The sequence below is a fragment of the Chanos chanos genome, chromosome 12 (assembly GCF_902362185.1).
Source record: "Chanos chanos chromosome 12, fChaCha1.1, whole genome shotgun sequence".
NCBI lineage: Eukaryota > Metazoa > Chordata > Actinopteri > Gonorynchiformes > Chanidae > Chanos > Chanos chanos.
In genome coordinates this window covers 13533147-13555794 of record NC_044506.1, presented here as the reverse complement: position 1 = coordinate 13555794, position 22648 = coordinate 13533147, and the positions used below count along the sequence as shown (strand labels likewise).

General features: G+C 39.1%; 1 protein-coding gene across 1 annotated transcript; it reads right to left on the bottom strand.

The window, feature by feature from the left end:
* Positions 1-1923: 1923 nt before the first annotated feature.
* Positions 1924-22510, bottom strand: necab1 (N-terminal EF-hand calcium binding protein 1). The gene is made up of 13 exons (XM_030789391.1): positions 22424-22510; positions 20854-20878; positions 18929-19037; positions 16075-16100; positions 15336-15433; positions 10424-10560; positions 6020-6141; positions 5242-5318; positions 4895-4948; positions 3295-3407; positions 2479-2556; positions 2260-2351; positions 1924-2087 (listed from the first exon to the last, which is right to left on the bottom strand). Exons 1-13 carry the CDS (start codon positions 22508-22510, stop codon positions 2059-2061), a joined length of 1047 nt encoding a protein of 348 aa, XP_030645251.1. The 3' UTR covers positions 1924-2058.
* Between the last annotated feature and the right edge of the window lie 138 nt (positions 22511-22648).

Sequence of the window (22648 nt, the reverse complement as noted above, 5' to 3'; positions counted from 1 at the left end):
ACGATTTTAATTTGACTTTTTTGATTTTTCATATATATTTAAACCTAGTGTTCTTTTTCTTTGTTACCGTTAGGATACATTTGAAGTGTTCAAAGCCTCGGTCCAGTGTTCCTTCTTGTATGTAGAATGTAAATGCCTCTCTACAACTTGCCTGTTTCCTCAGTCCGGTTGAACCCTTGCTAGCTAGCATCGCAGTAGTTAAGCATTCTGTTCAGAAAAATATGGGCACAACTCCAGTAACTAATCGTTGTCCGAATGTGATGCTACAAAAAACTCTTTGTACATAATATAGCACATAATATGAAACAGTAGCTTGAGCTGGAATATGGCTTGGGTCTTTTTAAAAAACGATAATTTATCAATAAAACAACAAAATGTCATTTGATCCTTGTTTGCATCTGCAGTTTCTTTTATCGTTGTAATTTATTTCATGAATTAATCTCTGTGCTTTATTCCAGAATCCGGAAAATACTGATTTTGTTGTTAATTTTGTTGCTGTTGTTTTAAACAAAGGGTGATTTTGCAGTGCTATATTGCAAGAAGAAATTGAGAAAAGTCAGAAATCATTTTAAACAAAGCATGTCAGTTATCTATGAAAGCATGTATTGTAACGTTTATAAAAAAAAACCTTTTTCTAGCTTTCAATAATGCAAACATTTATGCCATATATCCTATAAACTCTGGTATCCTTACAGTTTACTTTGTAGAAGTACAGTACTTTAAATTTATGATGCTTTTACTGTCTTTTGATCCAAAGCTGCAGTGTAATTACTGTCTCACATAATCTGCCTGGCACAGTCCGTAACTCTGTAAAATACCCATTAACTCTCTCTTTGAAAGGTCATAATATTAGGGGACACATCTACCTACTGTCGGCTCTATTAAGGTTTGAGATATACACAAGTAAAGCTCATATTTTTTTAATTAGATCTGAAAAAGGCTGTCACTCCTGCTGTTATTTACACAAGTATGTTTCATTCTATTATTTAATTTACTTCTAGTCTAAAAAACAGCCGAGCGTAGAGCCAGCGACATAAACCAAATTAAGAGGCAGGTGAATCGTAAGGAGCAAATAATACTAACTGTATCATGAGTGACTGTCATTAAGGCAGTTTGGATAGCTAAAGTCCAATCCAGCGTCTGTTAACCTCACCACTTTACTTTTTATGTTTTCTTTTTGTATTTCTTTTTTTTTTTTATGTCTAGTAACAATGAAAGGTACAGCACATTATCATTAACTATTCTGTCGTGTCATGCTTCAGAAAAGGATTCTCCACAAGGGGGCAGTATTGATTCATTTAAAATCAGACTCCGAGCCCTTACAAATGACTCATCCTTGGCTTTTATGAGTGGTCTGTTGAATGACCTCACACTGTCATCCATGTCTACATGCTCTCACTGAGCCAAATAAACCAGACAAGACACATTAAAGCCTTGTAACATTTTAAAATGACCAACACTGTGCTGAAACATGTAACTCAGTATGTTAGAAATAGAAGCAAAAGCGGTTGGCAGTAAAGAGTTATAATCTTTATTTATAGCAGACAAACTATGATAAATACATGAACAATAAATACATTTATTATACAATACGGGTGAGCTCATATATTAGGGTAGTGCATACCAAGGTAGACCATCTCTTAAGTACTGCTACTCAGTGATATGCTGGTTTCTGACACTTACACAGAGGAAACTATAACAGTACCAGATGTCACACCATACACTCACTGCACTCTTGTGTTATAGATAAACAACTAGCTGTTCCACCTGTGATGGAATATTAAACACAGTGATGATGTCATAATTTGCTATCATCTAAACGATGATGTCATTGCTTTCAAAGGTAACATCTAGGAGTGGACGCTATTTATACTGAGCTAACTATGGAAAGAAAAAAAACAAAACAAAAAAAAACAACGAGGTCCACCGATATTCACCATGACATTCACGGCAAACGTTAACACGAGTATGCACTTCCCAGGGATTAAGAAAAAAGAGATGTCACATTAGGGCTCTCACTGGTCCCGAGTGGCGTCAGCTTTCTGGAATCAGCCGGTTCTAGTTGTTGTTAAGAACCCACCAAGACGCTGTGGACGAGAACATCAATCAGTGAATTACAGTGAGACTCATTAATGTCAGTATGTTATCCATTTGACTGATGAATACCATTTCAAACATCCACACCCAGAGTATTTGCTCTCACAGAGAACCAAAGAGACAGGGCTTTGTCTGGTACTACTGAGAACCGTAACAGGATACCTGGCACTAGCATTGTTGTCATGATCTCTGGAGTTTCCAAGAAGTCAACATTACCCCTCTGAAAGGTTTTGCTGTAGTTGGTTTGCAGATGACTGTGTGCAGAGAACAAAAGTAGTTCATGGAACTGACTCACCTTTTATTTCTTTGCAATGGTTTAGTTTTTCACAAGTACATAAAGCATGAAAATTATGCAGATTCGTTACTGTTAATGAGACTTACTTCTTCCACACATTGCTATGCTCCCAAAACTCGTAGAGAATGAAGCGAGACTCATTTGAAATCCGTTGAACTGCAACGCTGTCAGAGGCAAAGCACAACATGTCAGTGATTATTGACAACCACATTTGTTTTTAAATTATTTATAAAAAATCAATCTCGCAGAAACAACTGTGCAACTTCATCAAAATGCTGAAGCAACAACAACGAAAACAGGGAGACCAAATTTGGAAGCAATCAACAAACAAAACCTTAATGGCACTCGGTACTGCGGGGCTAATTTCCATTATTGTTAAGACGATGAGTCACTTTGGCTGAGGTGGCTATAACAATAGGTTGTAACAGCAATGGCATAACCTCCAGAGGCATCATATGTTCTCACTGTCTAAGCGCTGGTCAATTAGATACAAGATTATATAGAAACTAGTGGCAAGTGAATGCATCTTCCTTCAGTGCCCACGGGTCCCAGATAAAAAAAAAATGCTTGCCTGACTGTGTTGCTTGTCTCTTTCATCACATCTCAGTTTTAAAAGTCAACCTTGGACTCCGGCCATGTAAAAACTAGAGTATCGTTTTTTTTTTTACAATATGCCGTCACCGACAAGTGTCCTCTCCGGTGCTAGACGCGTGAACTCATACAAACACTCAGAATCCCTAACTAATCTATGGTAATGTCTGACATTTTAACGCTCTGCTGAGGTCATCCGAACTGGATGGCAATTCACACTGTTGACAGCGGCGTGATAAACATGTGAAATCTACAGAGACGTTTTCACCCGTGCACACAGATATGCATGCATCCCGGCGGTTAGAACTCACTGCAGGCAGCCGATCTGGGCGCTAGCGCAGTCGATGTATTGCCTCAGAGCCAGGCGGAACTCCTCCTGCTCTTCTTCGAGCACGGAAAGCTGCCTCTGGACAATCAGAATGTGCTAGAAGGTAAAAAAAAAAAACCACGCAGACGGAGACAAAGCAAAGCCCCAGGTGAGTACAGGAACAATCAGAGAAGAGACTATACGGACTGGGATATGGAGCGAGAGAGACACCAGAGGCAGCAGGCAGACATGACATCTACTGACAGGAACTGTGAGAGGGGACAGAATAAATCAAATCTATGGACAGGGATTGGGGTAAAGGGATATGACTGGGGTTAGGCGTATGTGAGAAAGGGCGCTGACTTTCAAATAAAAACAGGACAAGAACTGACACTAAACTAATGCCCTCTCACACACTGAAGAAGGGATTCAAGAATAGGATCTAGGGGTTATAGCAAAGTCCAAATGGAATGGACACGGCGTAAAATACGCAGGGTCTAGAGATAACAAAGGGGGGGGGCGGGGGGAGGCCAGGGGTAATATGTTCTAAGACTTTAATAACATCGCTATTCTTTCAGCGCATCCAACATAGTTATTCATTCAGCGCATCCGTAAATCCCATCTGTGCGAATCAATGAAAAGTGAGGCACAAAATCAACCTCAACAAACTACCTCAGGGCTCAGGTGTGAGGTAGATCCATAAACAGTGCTTAAATAATGAGGTGAGTGACGAAGGGGTTTGTTGGGTTTGTTGACTTTGAGATGGAAGATGAGGAAAATGGAAACTGAGAGTTCTCTCCCCGAGGTAAACGCTGACCTCTCAACAGGAGCTGCATTAGTGCCAACTCCCATAACCTCTCTTTGGGTGTGCATGAGGTAAACACACTCCACTCCTGCAGCTAAACACTCACTGGACTGTGTTGTGATCACAGTTATGTTTTCATGCTGTTTTCCTTTCTTTTTATCTTAAATCAGTTCGTATATTTTAACTGGTTCTCCTGACACTTTGTGTGCTTCCAATTCTTTTCAAACATCAGTAGCATTAGAGTCATCACTGTGACAGATGGAGAAGGTGACACACAGACACACACACACACACACACACTTGAAGATAAACATACTATAAATACACTATTCTCAGCTGAAGCATATCACCAACAATATATTGTCAGTTATGGTATTTTGACCTATTAATACACTAATACGAGTGTTTCTGCCTATAAATAAATTACATATTTATGACAATGTTCTATTTGCTGTTAATCAAGAGTTATAGAGAACATACAAGAACACAAATAATTCTTGATATCTGGTATGCAGGTCAATCATCTTTCTCTCTCTCTCTCTCACTCTCTCAGTCTTTCTCACTGAGGCACTCTCTACTGACTTCATTTGAAACCATCACACCAAAGACTCAGGAATAGGCCTGATAATGATGACAGAGCCCAAATGAGTGAGCCACGGCACGGCAACAGACAGCGTAGAAAAAAACCCCAAAAACTTTTACAACTTTTCAGCCACACTGTTTCCTAGACAACAAGCTGCTGCTGTCTCTGTGGTAATGACTCAACACCACGATGGAGAGCAAACTGTAAATGAGTTACTGATTTAGTGGTGCTTTCCAAGACCTCCTCTTCAACAGGCTCAAGACGCAGCTCCTGAGGGAAAAAAAGCCACAGTCACAACAAGCCAGGAACCTGCCTAGAGTATTAAGTTTCTCACCGTTACAAATTCATTATGCCAGTTCTGCCTTTGATCTGTGATATATAAAGTTAATAAAACTATTATCTAGTATAACAACTTATATCAAAACCAACAGCAGGGAGAGAGAGAGAGAGAGAGAGAGAGAGAGAGAAATAAGTGGCAAGATGCTAGATTTTCTACTTTGACTGATGGCTTAATCAACATAGGGTCAATATGCTATACAACACAATACCAATAAGTTAAACACCTTCTTTTCAAGGCGGTCAATGAGCTTCTGGAGTCTGTTGATCTGAGTAATCCACTGGTTGTCCTCTTCATAAAGACCTGGCAAAACATATATCAACATTCAGCTGAGGAGCCTGACGCTCCGCCTAATCCACATTCCCACTACCGCGCTGCTCCCGCCTTTGAAGTGACATAATTGGTGAGTCACACTAAACTGAGTGCTTTCGACGCTGGTAGAGCATACAAGGGTCAAAGCAGAATCATTTTATAAAGAATAATATTTAGAATAATCTGTCTCTGTCAAGTGTCAAACGACACATAACCAATAACGTGCAATTTTCTATTTATATCTTTTTACAGAGCTTCCAGATAGTAGAAAAGTGTCACATCACTGTAAAACTCAACACAGTGCCATTCAGCATTATGAAGTACATAACACAGAAATTCATTTTCCATACTGTGTCTGGTACAAGCAGTTCAACGGATTTCATCAATAAACCATTGAATACATAAAATTTCTGAATCACTGAATTTTTTTTTTTTTTTAAAATCTGATCTCTGACCTGAAACATGACGCTGATAACTGAAACGCTGAATGGACTGACAAAATGGTGAATAGAATCTAGCGGATTATGGTTGGATTTTTTTTCCAATAACAAAAGTTCTAACAGTGAGAAAATCATGAAAGGACCTCCATGTTCTTCTCCCCAGGGCCCCCCCCCCCCCAAGCCCTCCCCATGCAGAGACCAGACGTGGGCGGATGCCCTTTCTTCACGAGTGCCGTGACTAAGAATAAACACCTGAATTGACGAGGTTGAGAAGTGGGTTGTTTGGAGACAAGCTATTATTCCTTTGAAGTCTTCGATTGGATCGCCTTCCTGACCACTGAATCGACAGAACCTCAGGCTTCACGGGCCCCTGTCTGTGAATAAGACAATGCACGTGCACACACACAGACATATATATACACACACACACACATTTCCACACACACACACACACACAAACACAGAGCAGTATCTCAGGTGTGTATACATATTCATGCCCTCCACTATATATTTCTTCCTCATACTCTATCACTGTAAGCTGGAGGGAGGACAGGACTATGTGATGTGTGTGAGCAAACACCATTTAGGTCAATACTTCAGCGTGACATTTTAGAGGAAGACAAACAGTGGGGAAAAATGTCTACAATGACACTCCTCTCGAAGGAATCAAGATTTAAAAACCCCTAAAGGCACGAGACATAAATCATTCCATTATTCCAAAACCGTACAAGAGAAAAAAAAAAAGACACAACACAGCTTAAGAAAAATCCTCTGAAGTGTGTATACAAACATGATGTGTCATCGTCTTGATGTGCTGCAGGGTAAAAAAAAAAAAAAAAAAAAAAAAAAGCTATTCAAAGGCCCATAAGCGTGGAATAGCACTCTCTGTCATCCATTCAGATGCTGCAAATTAAAGTTTGTGACATGAGTCACCGACAGTTGAAGGTTAACTATGAGCTCATATAACACCAGAAAAAAAAAAAAAAAGCAGGGAGCCTCACAGATGGCTATTCAAAAAGCAGCAAGAAAAAAATCTCTAAAAGGAGACCGATTCTGCAGTTATCATGCGAATTGCGAGCTTCTCTGCCCGGGAAAAAAAAGGGACAATTATCTTCATTTCAATCGAAAAGAATGCGTCTCTTATTCGGAGAGATTTTGCTTTGGTGCATTTGAATGTGGGGGGGAAAAAAAACAGGCTGCAAATGGGTTAGTTCAAATAATGAATCTAATTACTATATTTGTTTTCTATGCTTTTTTCCCCCCTATTCATAGGTTGCATATGAAGGGCTGTGTTTGTTTGGCACCGATCTGTGGAGAGTGAAAGAGGGAAACAGGTGTCTGTATTATGCCTCAGCTGCCTCCTCCTTATCCCCATCAGACACGTGACTTCACACTGCGGGTCCTGAGGGAAAAGAATTCTTCGCTTTAAAAAAAAAAGAGGAAGAAGAAGAAGAAGAAAAAAAACAAAAAACATCTGACTCCTCCACAAATGAGTCAAAGTCAGGGCCAAATTAGTCTGCCTACAGATGGAATCAAACAGGTAATTAAGAGTCAGTCCCAGGGAGATTTAGACCTGCGGCACAACGTGTTGATTTGGGTGTAAATGTGCTTTGGGACACGCCGTTTCCCTAATTATCATTCGGAAGCCATTTTTTTTTCACCGAGCGGAATTTTTAACAGACCTTCTGTCGAAAGAACGTTGCAGTGGATGTATAATGCGTTCGCTATGGAAACGGTGAGGTGTCTCCTGACGTGAGTGGACTGTTGGGAGTTGAGGGTAGGAGGTGATGACAGTGCTGTAGCACAAACACACTGTTTCTGAGAGAGATAATGTGAGCAGTGTCCCAGCGAGACAGATGTTGAGCGATATCTTAAACGATGTTCGGCCAGCAATCACACGTCTCCTGTCGGTTTGATTGGCAGCACACCAAAGGACAGCCTCATATCTCATACTGCCCCTCGTGGCTTAGCTATGCAAATCGTGGCACCACTGTGTTATTTATAATGTTTAACCAAATCACACAACGACAGAATCATAGATCAGTCAACCGTTTTTTTAAAACACAATAAGTCACAGGCAATCCACTAACTCTTACTATCCATATCAACAATGAATAATAAATGAATAATAAGGAACCATTTAAATACATTAAGCCTTTATGGTGTGAAAAGATGGAACTAAGGATAATCAGGGCTTAGCGATGATAATTCCCTGAGATAGTTTATCTGACACCAGCTCCCTGTTCAGGGCACATGCCGTAGCCGGCAGTCACTTTAATAGCGAATACTAAGCCAGTGGTTGAAACAGATGAAAGAGCTTTGGCTCTGATTGGGATCTGGTTCTATAGAGGTTATGCCACTGAGAGACTGCTGCAGGATCGGCGCTCATCTCCCTCCTTTCATCAGGCAGCGCTGCACCGTGCTGCGCTCCCACTGCTCCACAGAGAGAGCCCGACCGAAACGGTTCAGACAGAATAGAGAATGGAGCCGCACCGTTTCAATTTGCTCTGACCGCCGGCCACTTTAAACACATCTGACGCGGAAGGGAATCGGGGCCTCTGCTGTCAGCGTGAGAGAGACGTAACAGATAATAACCACCACTAATGTTTTGGCTGATGTTTTTACAAGCTTTTGTTGCCACACAAGTCCATTCCATGAAGGTAAACTGAGAGAACTAGATGAGCTGGCAATTCAGGAGCCCTGTTTCTCCAGAGCCTACTTGCTGGTCTTAATCAATCTCAGTGTGGGCACAGTACAAAGAGAGACGAGCATATCTACAACACCCCTATAACTACAATGACATTTAAGATTTGCTGAGCTAAAACAAATGAGGTAATTAAATCAACAGGCATACTGTAGAGTGTCATAGGGTACGAAGGGTTATGATGTATAATGAAAATGGTTAAGTCCTGTCACTATGTAACCATGCCAAACACTTTCTGCGCTTAGCGTATTCCCTTGCACGATTTAAGTGTCACAGAATTTTCTCTCTCTTTCAAAAAAAAAAAAACAAATGAAAAAAATAGATCAAATTTTGAAAAAGTAAATAAGTAAATAAATAAAATCGACCAGATAAAACCAAAAAAAAAAAAAAGGCACATTCCTTAGGACTGAGACAGCCAAGTGTTTCAAATCTTCTGAACGCACTCAGGGGATTTTCAGAGAGCAAGTTGTTTTCCTTTTCTTTTTCCTTTTTTTCTTTTTTTTTTTTTTTGAATAGAAAGGAAAGATCTTTGTTGAAATATTGTGGAGGGAAGCAGAGGAGCAGCACAGTGGGCTCACAGATCTGATGACTGAAAATGACTTGTTAAGTACAGGCTGAGGAGAGCGCAGCTCCAAGGCTCTGAGAGTACGCGCTGGGCCCCATCATCACTCTTTCTCTCCCCTGTGAACGGATGTTAACATTAACATGGGCGGTATGGTGGGCGGCATGACTGAGCGCCTTTAAAAAAAAGAGGGCAGTTTATCTAACGTCTATCTTTCTTTACTTTAGTCACATTGGTTGATGCATTTTCAACCTATATTTGTCGTTGGGGGCATTTTTTTGTTGTTGTTGTTGTTGTTAATTAAATGGAGCAAGAATTTTCCTGTCACTGAAAAGCGGATGTTATTACATGTTATCAGTTAGTCATTTACAGTCTTAAAGCTTGGTGTTTTTCAAGACAGTGCTTGCTACTTTTTTAAGCAGCAGACTTATGGATATAGATGGACTGCCAGTTCACATAATAGGTTTAAAAATTATCTTCAAAACAAATATTGAACCAATGTGTAATTTAAAAAATATGAGCAGATGAACATAATGGCTCTCTCCTGCCCTTAGACAAGACCTTTAACCCTGAAATTGAAAACTATTGTGAGTTGCTCTAGGTAGACGCATGAGCTAAAAAAAAAAGTGAGACAGGTCTGTGAACAGCAGGAATCATACATACGTGTGTGCATAGTCTGAAACCATGTGAACCGTAGCCAAATCTGTAAGGAACTGGACAGAAAGTAATGAATTTGCCCCACTCCCCAATCAAGCAACAGCATCCATCATTTCCACAGGCAAGCTGTTCAGCTGCTTGCTTTTTACATGGACTTGAGGTGAACTGAGGATCTCTGCTGCTGGAAATGGGGGAACGGGGAGGCAGTGGGCATGGCAAGTCTCTTTCTCTCTCTCTAACACACGCATACACACACACACACACACACACACACACATACACACACGCACTGATGCATACACACACACACACAGACGAATCTAATGCATACAATCATCCAGGTGGTGGAACAAAACAGCTCATTTTTCATTCTGAATTCTGAGGAGTTTTTCCCCGTGGGGATTCTACAGCAGACCTGCCTTCCCTACGCAAAGCAAGTGAGTCACACAGCTTCCTAATCCTAATTCAAAGGAACTGCTTTACACAGAGATATAGAAAAAAAAACATACTAACAAACTTGCATGCATCCAGAGTCATCCACCACAAAGATACATGGGAAAAGATTCAGGCACCGAAGTACTTCATTCCCTCATCTGCTAAACCCGTAGCAAACATGACTGTTAGGACACTTTTCCAATTACTCATAATATTTCACTAACTCTATATCCAGGTTTGGTGTTTGTAACTGTAGAGTGTGTTTATATGTTTATGTAAGAGTGTAGCCATGTCTTGCCTCTCCTGGCGGGTCTGCTCAGCTGTAGTCTCCATAGCACATTCCAGAGAACTCTGGAGGGACTGTAGCTGACTGGTGGTCTCCTTCAGCAAGAAACGCGTCACAAATTGCTCCAGGTGTGTGGCCTCCTGATATTCCTGCAGAAGAAAAGGGGGAAGGAAAAGTGTTCTAAAAGTATCAGATAATGCTTGCTTCCTCTACGGCTCTGCGTGTTACCATTGCTAATGAGCCCAAGGCTAAACTGTGCAGGGTTTGATCAAATCTCTTATTAGCCTGGCTATGACTGCTGTCAGACTCATTGTGCATCAATGATCTCTGAGGCAGCATGGGCTCATAATTATTTCCTCTCAAGCTGGTGATAAAAACAGATCGGTCGTATTTGTTTTGTAATTTACTGCTTTTGGAAAATAAAGGAGACATTAGTGCAGTGAAATTAGCATGCACGAAGATAAAATCATTCCCAGTGAAGTCTGTTTTGGAATATCAATAATGTTTTGCTTTTGGATACAAAATTCCATAAATATAAATGAATAGGAACTCTCAAAACATCATGAATATTTCAAACCTATGATGCGATATTAAGGATTTATTGTCTAAGTTTACAATTACTATCAGTGTGATGCATTTCAAATATTTAGCACAGTGTTAGGCTACCTTGCAAAGGGGGGCCATAATTCATGTCATGGTAACATTAGTCAGAATAGAGAAACTATGAAAATTTAATGCCTTTTCTTTGGAATATCATGTGTTGTACTCAGACTGTTAACCAGCCAGTTCTTTTGGATCAAGAGGCACCCAAAAGGTTTTACAACAATTAGATCTTAGAACAGTGTAAGTGCATAATCGGTCTTCTGACTGCAGAGCAGATGTGGTATAGAATGGTGGAAGTCAAGCGCCAGGACCTTTATTAATCTAAACATAATATCCATATCGACCAACAGTGAACTCCAAGCAGTTTCGGCATAATTTCTGTTGAATTTTTGTATAGCCTAAGGGGTGCCGTTGTTGTTTGGAGGCTGTGTGTTGGTGTTTGAATTTTGACAGCTGTGAGATGGTTAGTAGCCATTAGAGCACAGCAGTGGCTCGTAGAATAATGTTTTGAGGAGCTGTGGGAATGCAATATTCTCTCCACTTGATTCTCTCTCTAACAAGTGCCAGCGTTAGAACACAGAGTCTTCATAATCTCCCACTCACATCACAAGACTTATTTAGAATGTCAGACAAGCAGAAGTGGAGCAGGTGCTAACCTGATTTTTTATCAGATGCTCAAGATGTTTACACAGACATACAGAATTGATTTTTTTTTTCTTATTTGCCTCCCTGTTTCATCTGAATGCATTTTAATCCAACACTCATAAAGTGAGACTCTAGCCCACGCATTTACAGAGCGGAGATCAGAGCTGGATGAGTAGGATTGTAGATGCCAAAGACAGAAAGGTGACCTTTACAGGCTGAGCTGTGAGTCACGCCAGTCCAGGCTGGCGGGACCTGTGGCCATTTTAACAAGTGCCCCACGTCACATCACTTCCCCTCCAACTGCTATTCCCCCTCCCTCACAGCCCCCCCACCCCCCAACAGGGTTAGCTTAACGCTGCCATTTTCTACACACCGGGCTCCCGCCCAACCATATAGCCATTCTAAAGGGATATCCATATACATAATTTCACCTAAAGTTCAAAGCTTGTGGATCAGGCCTTTGGGCAAAATCCCTTTTCATTCATCAGAAATCTAGAAGTGTTTCAACTGAACTGAAGAGCAGAAGGGAATGGCCTAGGTGTTTGAGAGGCCATGTTATAAGTTTCAATGTGAATATGCCATAACGTAAATAAACCTGATATTTGAAACTTTAACCAAATATCTTGAGCATGATGACAGACTTTTAAAGTGCTGATAAACAAAGACACTGATCTGCTCAGTTGTGAATAATCAGAGATAAGGCCTCTGGTCATTTTACCATAGACACAGTATGTGAATAAATTAAATACGTAATATATATTCATATGAATACAGAAAATACGAAAAATGGTGCACTAACAAATTAGTCGCAATATGTAATAACAACTGAGAGCAAGCAAAAATTGTACTAAGGAACACAACAATTTCCAGCATTGGTCACCAGTTACTAATGCGTAAGACAAACAGGAAAGGAATGTGTTTTTCTTTTACTTCAAACAGCTTTCTTCTCCATCGCAGTAAGCTAAGGGCGCGGTAAGTCACACACATACAGACAGATTCCTTCTCTACATTCTTGAAAGTGAGACAGCCAAACCCAGAAAAAGTATGTATGTAAATGTATGTATAAGAAAGAGATAGCAATGTAAAATGAACATTACAACAATGGCTTTCTCACTCTCACCACCCAGTCTATTCCTAATTAAACATAAGAGAATTGAGGGTCGGTGATCACTCATAATAAACTTCATATTAAGATGAACATGAGTGGCACTGCTTTTTGCCTCGAGGGAATCATCTTTAGAAAGACATTAATTCTGTTTTTTTTTCTTTTGAGGAATACTGCTATCAGTCTATAATCTCAGCATTTAGGATGTAATTGGGTTGTGAGTATTGCTGTCACTTGTTCTCAACCTGTTATTATTTATTCATTCATTTATTTATTTTGTTTGTTTGTGTGCAGCTTGCTTTTATTTTTGGTGATGTCTGAATATCTCTCTCCATTTGTGCTTGCTAACCAGCTATTTGAATTTACCCCTGCTAAAGGCTCAGTAGTGAAAGATGTATGACACAATATTGGAGGTGCCTGAGTTTCAGTGATTGATGGAAACAGACTGTGGAAATAGAGACTGGAGTTAATCAAAGTGTTGCCTCTCAGTGGGTCAATACATGTTGCATGCAATCTAAAAACAAATGCTGTGTATTGAAATATTAAATCTCTCTCTCTCTCCCTCTCTTTCTCTCTCTTTCCCTCTCTTTCTCTCTCTCTCCACTGTTTAGAGAGACATCTCAAGTGTTTTTTTTTCCTGTCCTTCTCCATGTACTTTGAGAAATTCTGTATGAATGTGGAATACTCTAGAATATGACAGATTACACTGTTTGTTCCCCTTTTGCACTCAAAAGGTGTGTGACCCTACTCTCCAGAGAAAGCCGAAGAAGGTCCCTCATTAAAAAAATCAACCAAGCTGTAAAAGATTCTATCCACCCATTAACTAAAAAGGCATACCAAATAGATATAGCCTTTGATTTCACATGCATTCAACTAATTAAAATGTTTTAATGTAATGACTCGCTGTTGCAGTCCATGCCTCAGATCATGGGACTTTGTGAAATGCAGACATACATTAGATCAGCAACTCAGCAGGGGTAAGTGTCAACATGGCTGTAATTCATTATCAGCACAAGGCAGCAGCCGGGCCTGAGTTAAATGTCTTTGAGGTAATTGAAGCATGAAGTACATACCGATGTTTTTCTGCAAGGGTCATCCTGGCCTTTCATGCTAACCAGGCTGATCAGCCTTGATTCAGACAGATAATTACTGTTGCTCAGATCAAATAACAGCTACTGAGGACACACACAGAAACACACACACTAGAGATTCACAGGAAATAAGTCAAATCTATCACATCGCTGTCTAATACCACTGGGAGGTGAGTGTATTAGGACTCCGTCAAAAGGACTCTGTGAATAATGAATTCTTTAGTGGAAATGAGAAGTGTAACGGTGAACCACAAGATAAGTTCACTGAATTAAAAAAAAAACCAAAAAACAGAAACTGTTTGATTTAGCTTAAATTGTGTCAAGGTTTCTATAACACTTACAAATCAGGCACTGTTAACATTCACAACATAGAATTTCATGTCCAACCATGTGACTTTAACATTATATATATATATATATATATATATATATATATATACACACACACACACACACACACACACACACACACACACACACACACACACACATATACATATATACATATACATATACATATACACACACACACACATATATATATACACACACACACACACACACACACATATATATTATATACATACATACATATATATATATATATATATATATATATATACACATGATATACTCCACTGTGTGAATGCAGCAGGTCATTTTTGCTGACATAATCCAATCAGGCACCTGACATAACTATGGTCTGCCCTTCATTGCCAATTCAAACCCATGCTTTTACTCAAAGAACTTCACAAAACGATGAGATGCTAATCAGGAAAACACATGGTTAACACTCATTATAACTGCTACAGCAATGGTAAGGTTTACTAATAACAATTCTAATCAAAATGCAACGACACAATGAGGTAGCATACAATATCCCCATCAATATTGTAAGATCAAAACGGACAATCCATGAGATGTAAATATACTCAACGTAACTGCTGAAGAGGAGTTTGCAATTTGACAGCTTGATGTTTGGAGTAATGGCAAGACACTTTGCATGTGTAAGAATGGTATTTTCTGAGAGTGACAGAGGCAGACAGGGAGTCATTAAAATTCACCCTGACGTGTCTTGAGATCTCCCACAGTCTCGTGTGAAAGGAGCTCTAATATGACTTTCAGAGAATTACACATCTAACGCTCACATTGGGGCTCTGGGGTCAAGCAGAGAGAGATTAGGTGACCCAACAGGCAGTCTTCTGAGACAAGACACGGAATATCAATTTCAGTTTTTATCTCCTTAATTTCTGTTCTGTTCCATTACTCACAACGTAAACTCATAAAAATAAACCTGCATGCATTTACTCCTAGATAGTGCCATATCTGTCTATGATCAACGACAGACCATAGAGATTTGTTTCTGAGAAACGTTTTTTTAGCAATAAAGCTTGAATCTTTATGATGGCACTGAATACTGAATCCATTCAGGAACACAATGTTTCTACGACCAAACACTGACACATTGTATTACACTCACCTTTTTGGTTTTGTCCATGGCCTTCAGGATGGAGATGTTCAGGTCCTCCAAGGCAGCAAGGACATTTTCATACTCTCCGAGATGCTGAGAGAAGTATTCTGGGAAAAACCAAGAGGCACCATTGTAGTCTGACCATGGTTGCAGGATGGATGTACTTCATGACACTGACATTACATTACATGGTCAATGAATGAACCTTACATAAAGAATAACAGGAAAGGTATTTTACATTTTTCACATTCTTAGCTATCTGTATTTTTTCCCTTCAGAAACATTCACTCTGAGCACTGACCTATGATGCAATTAGGACAAGATAGATTTACAAAGCCATTATCGGTGGTGCATGACTCTTTTTGATGAATTCCAAAATACATGGTCTTTAAATGTCACATGGATTGCAAAAAATGAAAAACCGATGCTTTGAAGTTAGAGTTTTAAATCTGTTCTCATTTAATCACCCTGCTAATGTCATGAATCAATGTATTTACTGTATTTTAAAATATAAACAAGAACAAAACAAAGCAAACAAACAAAAAAAACAAAACATTAGTAAGTATTGTTACATCAGAAATAACATAACAGAACAATCACACAACAAATTCATTAGACAGAGGCATTATTATGAGGCCATGCATGAAAAAGCATGAATTTCCCCTTCGTTAGCACTCAGTATAAGCATAGTTTGCTAGAACATGCAAACTTTTAAATATAAAATCAAACAAGAAAAGTCTGTCCTTACCACACAACTCATCAGTGTCTACATTGCTGAGAGAGAAACAGAACAAATGGAAATATTAAATTAAACAGAACTCAACGAATAGAAGTTAGCCAGCTGTACATGTTCAGTCTTTTATGATGACCAGAGTAAAGGCCAGAGACCGATACATTGCTCCATACGGTAATTGTATATTGTGCTACACAAGGAGATATATAGTAAATACCTTCATCTCGGATCTAAGAGAGAGTGATCCTGGCCTAAAAGCATTTAAATGCATTACCAGAAAAGAAAATGGATATTAAGTAGTTGAATTAGTGAGAAACAGAGCTTTTGTACATGAAGACCATTATTCATTTTACGCTTGCTGGATGTGTTCCAGCACAAACATACATACTCTCCTCACTGTCTTCTCACTGCACTGATCTTGTCCCTGCCTGATAGACTCTTTATTCTTGAGGAGGACAAAGTAAAGCCTCCTAAATCCTTGTTTCAACATTGCAAGATGGGAGCTTTGTGGTATTTAACTGGCGTCTGGAGGTGGCAGGCTCCTCGAGGACGCTACATAGCACAAAGTCTTCAGTGAGGTGAGCAGTGAACACAATGTACCAACAGGAGGTTTTGCGTCACGGGCCAGTCTGTTAACTGGCCTGGCGAGATCTAGTAGCAGGAGGTCGAGCCATGGATAAACAGACTGGTAGAGCACACAAAAAGGCCATCTGAAACCACCTGCAGCACAGTCAATAAGCTTTATATCTCAAACTCTGACAGCCGGAATCACAAAGTAAAGAGAATTTAAAAAGATACAAAGATGACCAGCTGATCAACACAAATTCCTTTTGCCAAAAATATACATTAAGTTACAACAACAATAAAAAATGTCATGTTTTTGTAAAAGTTGAGATTATGGGTTAGAGGAACTGGAGGTTTCATCAAGTCTGGAGATGACAGTTCCTCAAATCTTCATCACCCGGCCCTTGACGCCATCTGTCATACCTCCACTCTGTTAAACTATGATGACCAGTGACCCAGCTCTTTATGTAATGGTTGACTCACTCTATTAAGAGCTAGGACAAGTTAGGACTCCATTCAGGTCCTGGAATTGTGCTTCAACAATCTCCCCTTTCAGCAGAGGATTTTCAGTGTAATCCAAAAGAAAAATCCTTCTGCTTGATCTTTTATTGTAATTTGTGTATTAATATCAAATTAATCTGTTTTTAAGGATTAAATTCATGGTCCTGGATTTAAGTTATTATAATATTGACAAAGAACATTCATACTTTTTCATAAATGTTTCAGTTGTTGGTGAAATTAGAGTGTTTCCATCTTTAATGTTGGTGATGTGATAAATCACAAAGACAGAGCGTTTAGGAAACCTTTGATCAGCTTAGACTACATGGTGTTATATTTTTTATTTCACACCACCATGTCCAAAGACTGCAGAGGGTACAATAATTATTCAGTTAATAACCTTAAGTACTGTTTCAAAGGCAGCAGTAGAGCAAGGGCACCCAAAAGTAATGTGAAAACTGAAATGCAATCTAAAGGGCAGAGGATGGAAAATAGATATGCTCTGTGCACTTAAATGTGGTCAACAAACTGAAATGCAGATTTATAAATCTGAGAGTATTACTGTGTTCTACAGGTTCAGTTACCCACAATTTTCCTTATCTGAAAATGTAATAGTGTCAGAGCAAGATCAACAAAACAGGGTGGATAAAATCATAAAATGGGAAGCATGTTCATATCAGCCCCATACTACAAAAGACCCTGGCATCAGCTTTGGGAATTGCTGCTATGGAAACCAAGATGACTGAAGTGTCTCAGTCACATTGCAAGGAGAGGTGTAAATTAAATCCATATACCATATGTGTTTCAGAATAAGGTTTCATAAAGATATGGTTAGGTTTTGATTTAGAGATGTGGTTGTAAAAACAAATGGAGACAGATTATCAGATAATGTTGAAGGCATTCATGGCGAATTTTGAAAGGTGATTAAATTCTTCACCAATATTTCCATTTCATCACTTTATAAAATCACACCCACCATGATTTCTCTAATATAAAACATACCTTAGTCTTTGAATAAATTAAATAGAGAACAAGGGTCCAAGAATGATAGACACAGTACAGTTCATGTATTTGTGAGTATCTCTGTCCTCCCCAAAGGCTGGTTCTTCACTCTTTACTTAAACAAGATTCTGCACATGCTATAGCTTTGACAGACCTGTCAAAGTTCTGCACAAGATGAAAATACCACGTCTTTTTTTTCTTTGAGAGATCATGAATATGAGGCCTTCAAGTATAAAAATATCAACTTTGACTTTTCCCTATCCTTCCCACACATACACACACACACAGAGAACAACGACGATGTGACCTTGTCTACCCAGTCTAATAGGAATCAGTTTGACATGAGTCCCTGATGTCTGGGGGAGAAAAAAAATGTGCCCTCTGAGTGCATTACTCACCAACAAACCCTTGTTGTCATGACACTGTGCGCAGGAGTGCTGTGTGAGCTATAGCTAAAAGCACGCAAGCTTCAATGCTTTAAACTAACAAAAACACAGCTTATGGTGCAGAAAAATGAATATCACGCCTTTGGCTCTGGCTACAGAGATCAAAAAGCAAGAGCAAAGTAAGATATTGCCCTTTAATTGACCTTGAAGGGGGATGAAAGAGTTTTAGGCAGAGAGTGGTCATAAACTACACTATTGAGTTGACTATGTAACAGACGATGAAATAATTGACACCGTGAACTATGAACCTGGTGAGAAGATCGTGAACAACACATGTTTGCTTATCAATCTGAGATTACATAAACGGGTAGATACGGAAAACATAAGTAAACACAGATTAGTCTGTGGTCAACACTTACTCTGTTTTGTGAGTGTCAATGGTATGGAAGAGCTCTTTCAATTCATCCCCTGACAGAACTCCATCAGAAAAGTAAGCTTTGAATTCTTCAAAGGACAGCTTTCCATCATCTGTGAAGAAGACAGCAGAGTCCCCTTAACAGTCACAGTGGCCACCATATTCTAATAATTATGCATTATAATGAAGCAGAAACAAAAAGGGGGGGGGGGATGAAAGGGCTGTTGGAGTTGAAGACAAAGGCAGTGTGGCTTTTCTAGGGCATGTTTGATGTCAGTTGGCTAAGAGGATGTATGAAGATGACACATGGCTGTCCGTGCGCCAGGGCTAGGCGGTAAGGTTGAACTCCGCCTGGTGCCCAAACTGTGCCCTCAGGATCATCAACAAGCTGTGACATAATAAAGAAGGAACTGACTAATCCTGGACTTCATCTAAAATAGAATGTCACTCCATATGGTACAAGGCAATGTTTGGAGAGTCACGGAAGTGCTCGTCTTGGTTTTCACCCTGGAGTAACGTACCTGTATTCAATTTATCTAGGACTTTATGAATACCAGTAGCTACCAAAGGTTCTGCGACCATGCTCCTGGCTGAAAGTAATATGCAGTCATAAAACTCATCTAAATCTAGTCAAAAATTTTCTGAAATAGCTGAAATAAGGAAGATTTATCCACTGCTCAGAAGAAACATGATCCATATTTAACTGTTAAACAGTTACATAAGTTACATAAATATTTCAGTAAATGAGTTATTTAGAAATTACTAAGTAATGAGTTACTTAGTCACTAGAAATAAGTATCAGGTAACAGAAGAAATATCTTTGTCAACCTTGGCCATCTTTCTCCAAAGAAAAAAAAAATAGATTTGTGATCCTGGTCTCCTGGAAAACTACATCATTGCAAGCCTAGACAGTAAGCCATAACCTGAAATAGAACAATCTGCATGTGTGATTCTATCCAACCAACAGAATTCACACTATAGTTGATGCCTCAGATATTTTCAGATTCATGCTGTTATTCCTTCTACAGTGAAATGTTAACTCTTCTAAGGTGTGAATCCAATAAGTGGTGTCTGAGGTCTCCTTTCCAGCTGAATAAGCAGAGTTTCATTGAAAAGCGTGATCAGCTGAAATGCAAATGTCAAATTCAAATGTTTTGTTTTTTTCTCTATGTTGCAATGACATGAGTGTCCTAATTAAACCGAGTTTTGTTTTAAAATATTCTATCCAATATGCTGTATAATAAAATGTGTTCTCAGTTGTATATAGTTCTCAACTGACTGCACACATTCTGCACAAGTTCTTTTTTCTCAAAATTAACAAGGACCACACAGGGAAAAACTCAGCTCTAATGATGGTGCATCCAAAAATGGTAGTTCTTTGAGTTAAAGCTGATTCACTGTCTAAGTAATTCAGTCATGGAGGATGTCAGTTTGTGATATTTCAATACACCATACCTGATTTTGACTTTCAGGAATTATTACAACAGCAGTTTTAAATCCCTATGCCATAGAGGGTGGGTGTAAATTCCATGGAGAATGATGAGACTGACTGAGAGAACCATATATTCCATATATTTCATTTGCCCAGGCATGATACACAAGCTTCCCACAAGTCAAATATTCATAATGGTGGTAGATCAGAAAAGGAGAACGACAGAATGTTCAGCAAGAAAACAATGACATTTGTTAAGTGCTAACACCCCTAGCCTAAAAGCGCTAAAATATCGACTGTCATTAGCAGAGGTATGGACTGTGCAGTGTTTCCATGACAACAGTGCAATAGCACTGGTTTGAGTGCGACAATCACAGAATTTCATTGAGAAACTACACCTGGATTTGAAATAGAGACATAACATAGAGAAGAGTGTGCAGAAATGTATGGGCTTACTGAACAAACTCTGAGAAAAAAAAAAACAAAAAAACTCTTACCATTTTTGTCAGCTCTCCTCAAGATCTAATAAGAAAGAAAACAAAGGATAGCCGTCAGGATAAATTCATATCTGTACCCCAAAACTATATTGTGTTAATCAAAACGCCACCAGAGATACGAATTATTCATACATGTGCAGTGTGGCTCTGAAGAACAGAGAGGGCGAGACACAAATTGATGACGGTTGCATTGGCTTTGAGCCATGGGCTCTGAGCTACATCCTCAGTGGAGTGTAACAGGGGCTTTATTTCAAGAACATTCACACTCTAAAAAAAAAAACATATCTTGACAGGAATGCCAAGAGTGTGCTGAATTTAGATTCTGCTAAGAAGGTTGGAGACATAATGAATCTATTCTTCTGCTGAGTCTGTAAATGGGGCCAGCCCACTTAATTATCACCAAGTATACCTTTGTATTATTCCTCATTTGTGAAGTCCAAGAAAAAAAAATACAATTCACAATCCACACTCCACATCAAAAGAGGCACACATCCAGATTAGCTGACTGCAGACATATTTCTTGAAATAACACACTCTGAAATGCAAAAGTATATGTAAATTCCATAGAGAAATTTAATGGTGAGGGCAAGCATTAGTAAAACAAGCCCTTATCTTCAGAATATCAAAGGGAGTTTGCAGATCACTAACTAGCATTTGCATAGCATAGAACTAACAAATGGAGAGCAGAACCTGTTTGCAAATATGAGGGTAACATCCCAGTAATAAGGACACACACATCTAAAACACAAATAAACCCAAAAACTGTGCCGGGGAAGAAGCATCTCTTTTATGTTTCTGACTTCACATGACAGAAAACAAGGTGCAGGCCACCAGCTTAGAAATCACTGACTACAGTGCTAGATACATTTATTCTTGGAATAAAAAGAGAAACTACTGTGATATTTGTGATAGTATGAAAAAATCCTACGAAACAAGGTAATTAACATCAATAAATGGGATACTTCACAAAAATGACCAGTTTTAATCTGTTTCCTTAAGTGTGCTTTGCTGTCACATCAAAGATGTTAAAAAAGAAAGAAAGAAAGAAAGAAAGAAAGAAAGAAAGAAAGAAAGACATAGAACTTAAATAGAAATCAAAGATCAAGGCTGTCAGATTAATTCATTGTATGAAAAGACTTCAGAAGTTGGTCTACGTGTAATGCCAGTGGCAGGATTAACCAGGCTATGCTTATTATATTTTGATAATAGTGTTCAAAATAGAACGCACCTGTGTGCAAGTAATACGTAGTCTATAAATGGTAAGTGTACGGAGCAGTTACTACAAATATACTAGAGGCGAACGAAACATGCACTTTAAATCAGAACGTTGACATAAGAGACATTTCCTGGGTCCTCAGACATGTCTGGGTGCAAATATACATGATTCATTTATGTGAAAGATGATGACCACTGAGAAGTTATCGAAAACTGAAAATCGAAATTCTTGGAGCACTCACATCTGTGCAAAGCACAAAATCGTATTAGTGCAAATGGTGCAAAGCCACATCACTGGTAAAACTGAAATTTGTTTTTGTAATGCAAAGAAAAGCAAGAGACTCCCTATACTTACATCCAAAAATATTGACATTCCTTTCTTCAACTCCATCGGAGTGCTTGCTTCATCCGTGAGTGACTGAACCTCTTCAGAACAATCCATTTTAACACCAATAACGACGAACTATGCGGCTATATCACCTTGTTTCCTATGAATTCCGACAAAATCCTAATACTGACACGTCTCCCGTACGCGCTGCGTCTGAACTTAAAGCAGCAGATTGATGCGCATCTCATGCAA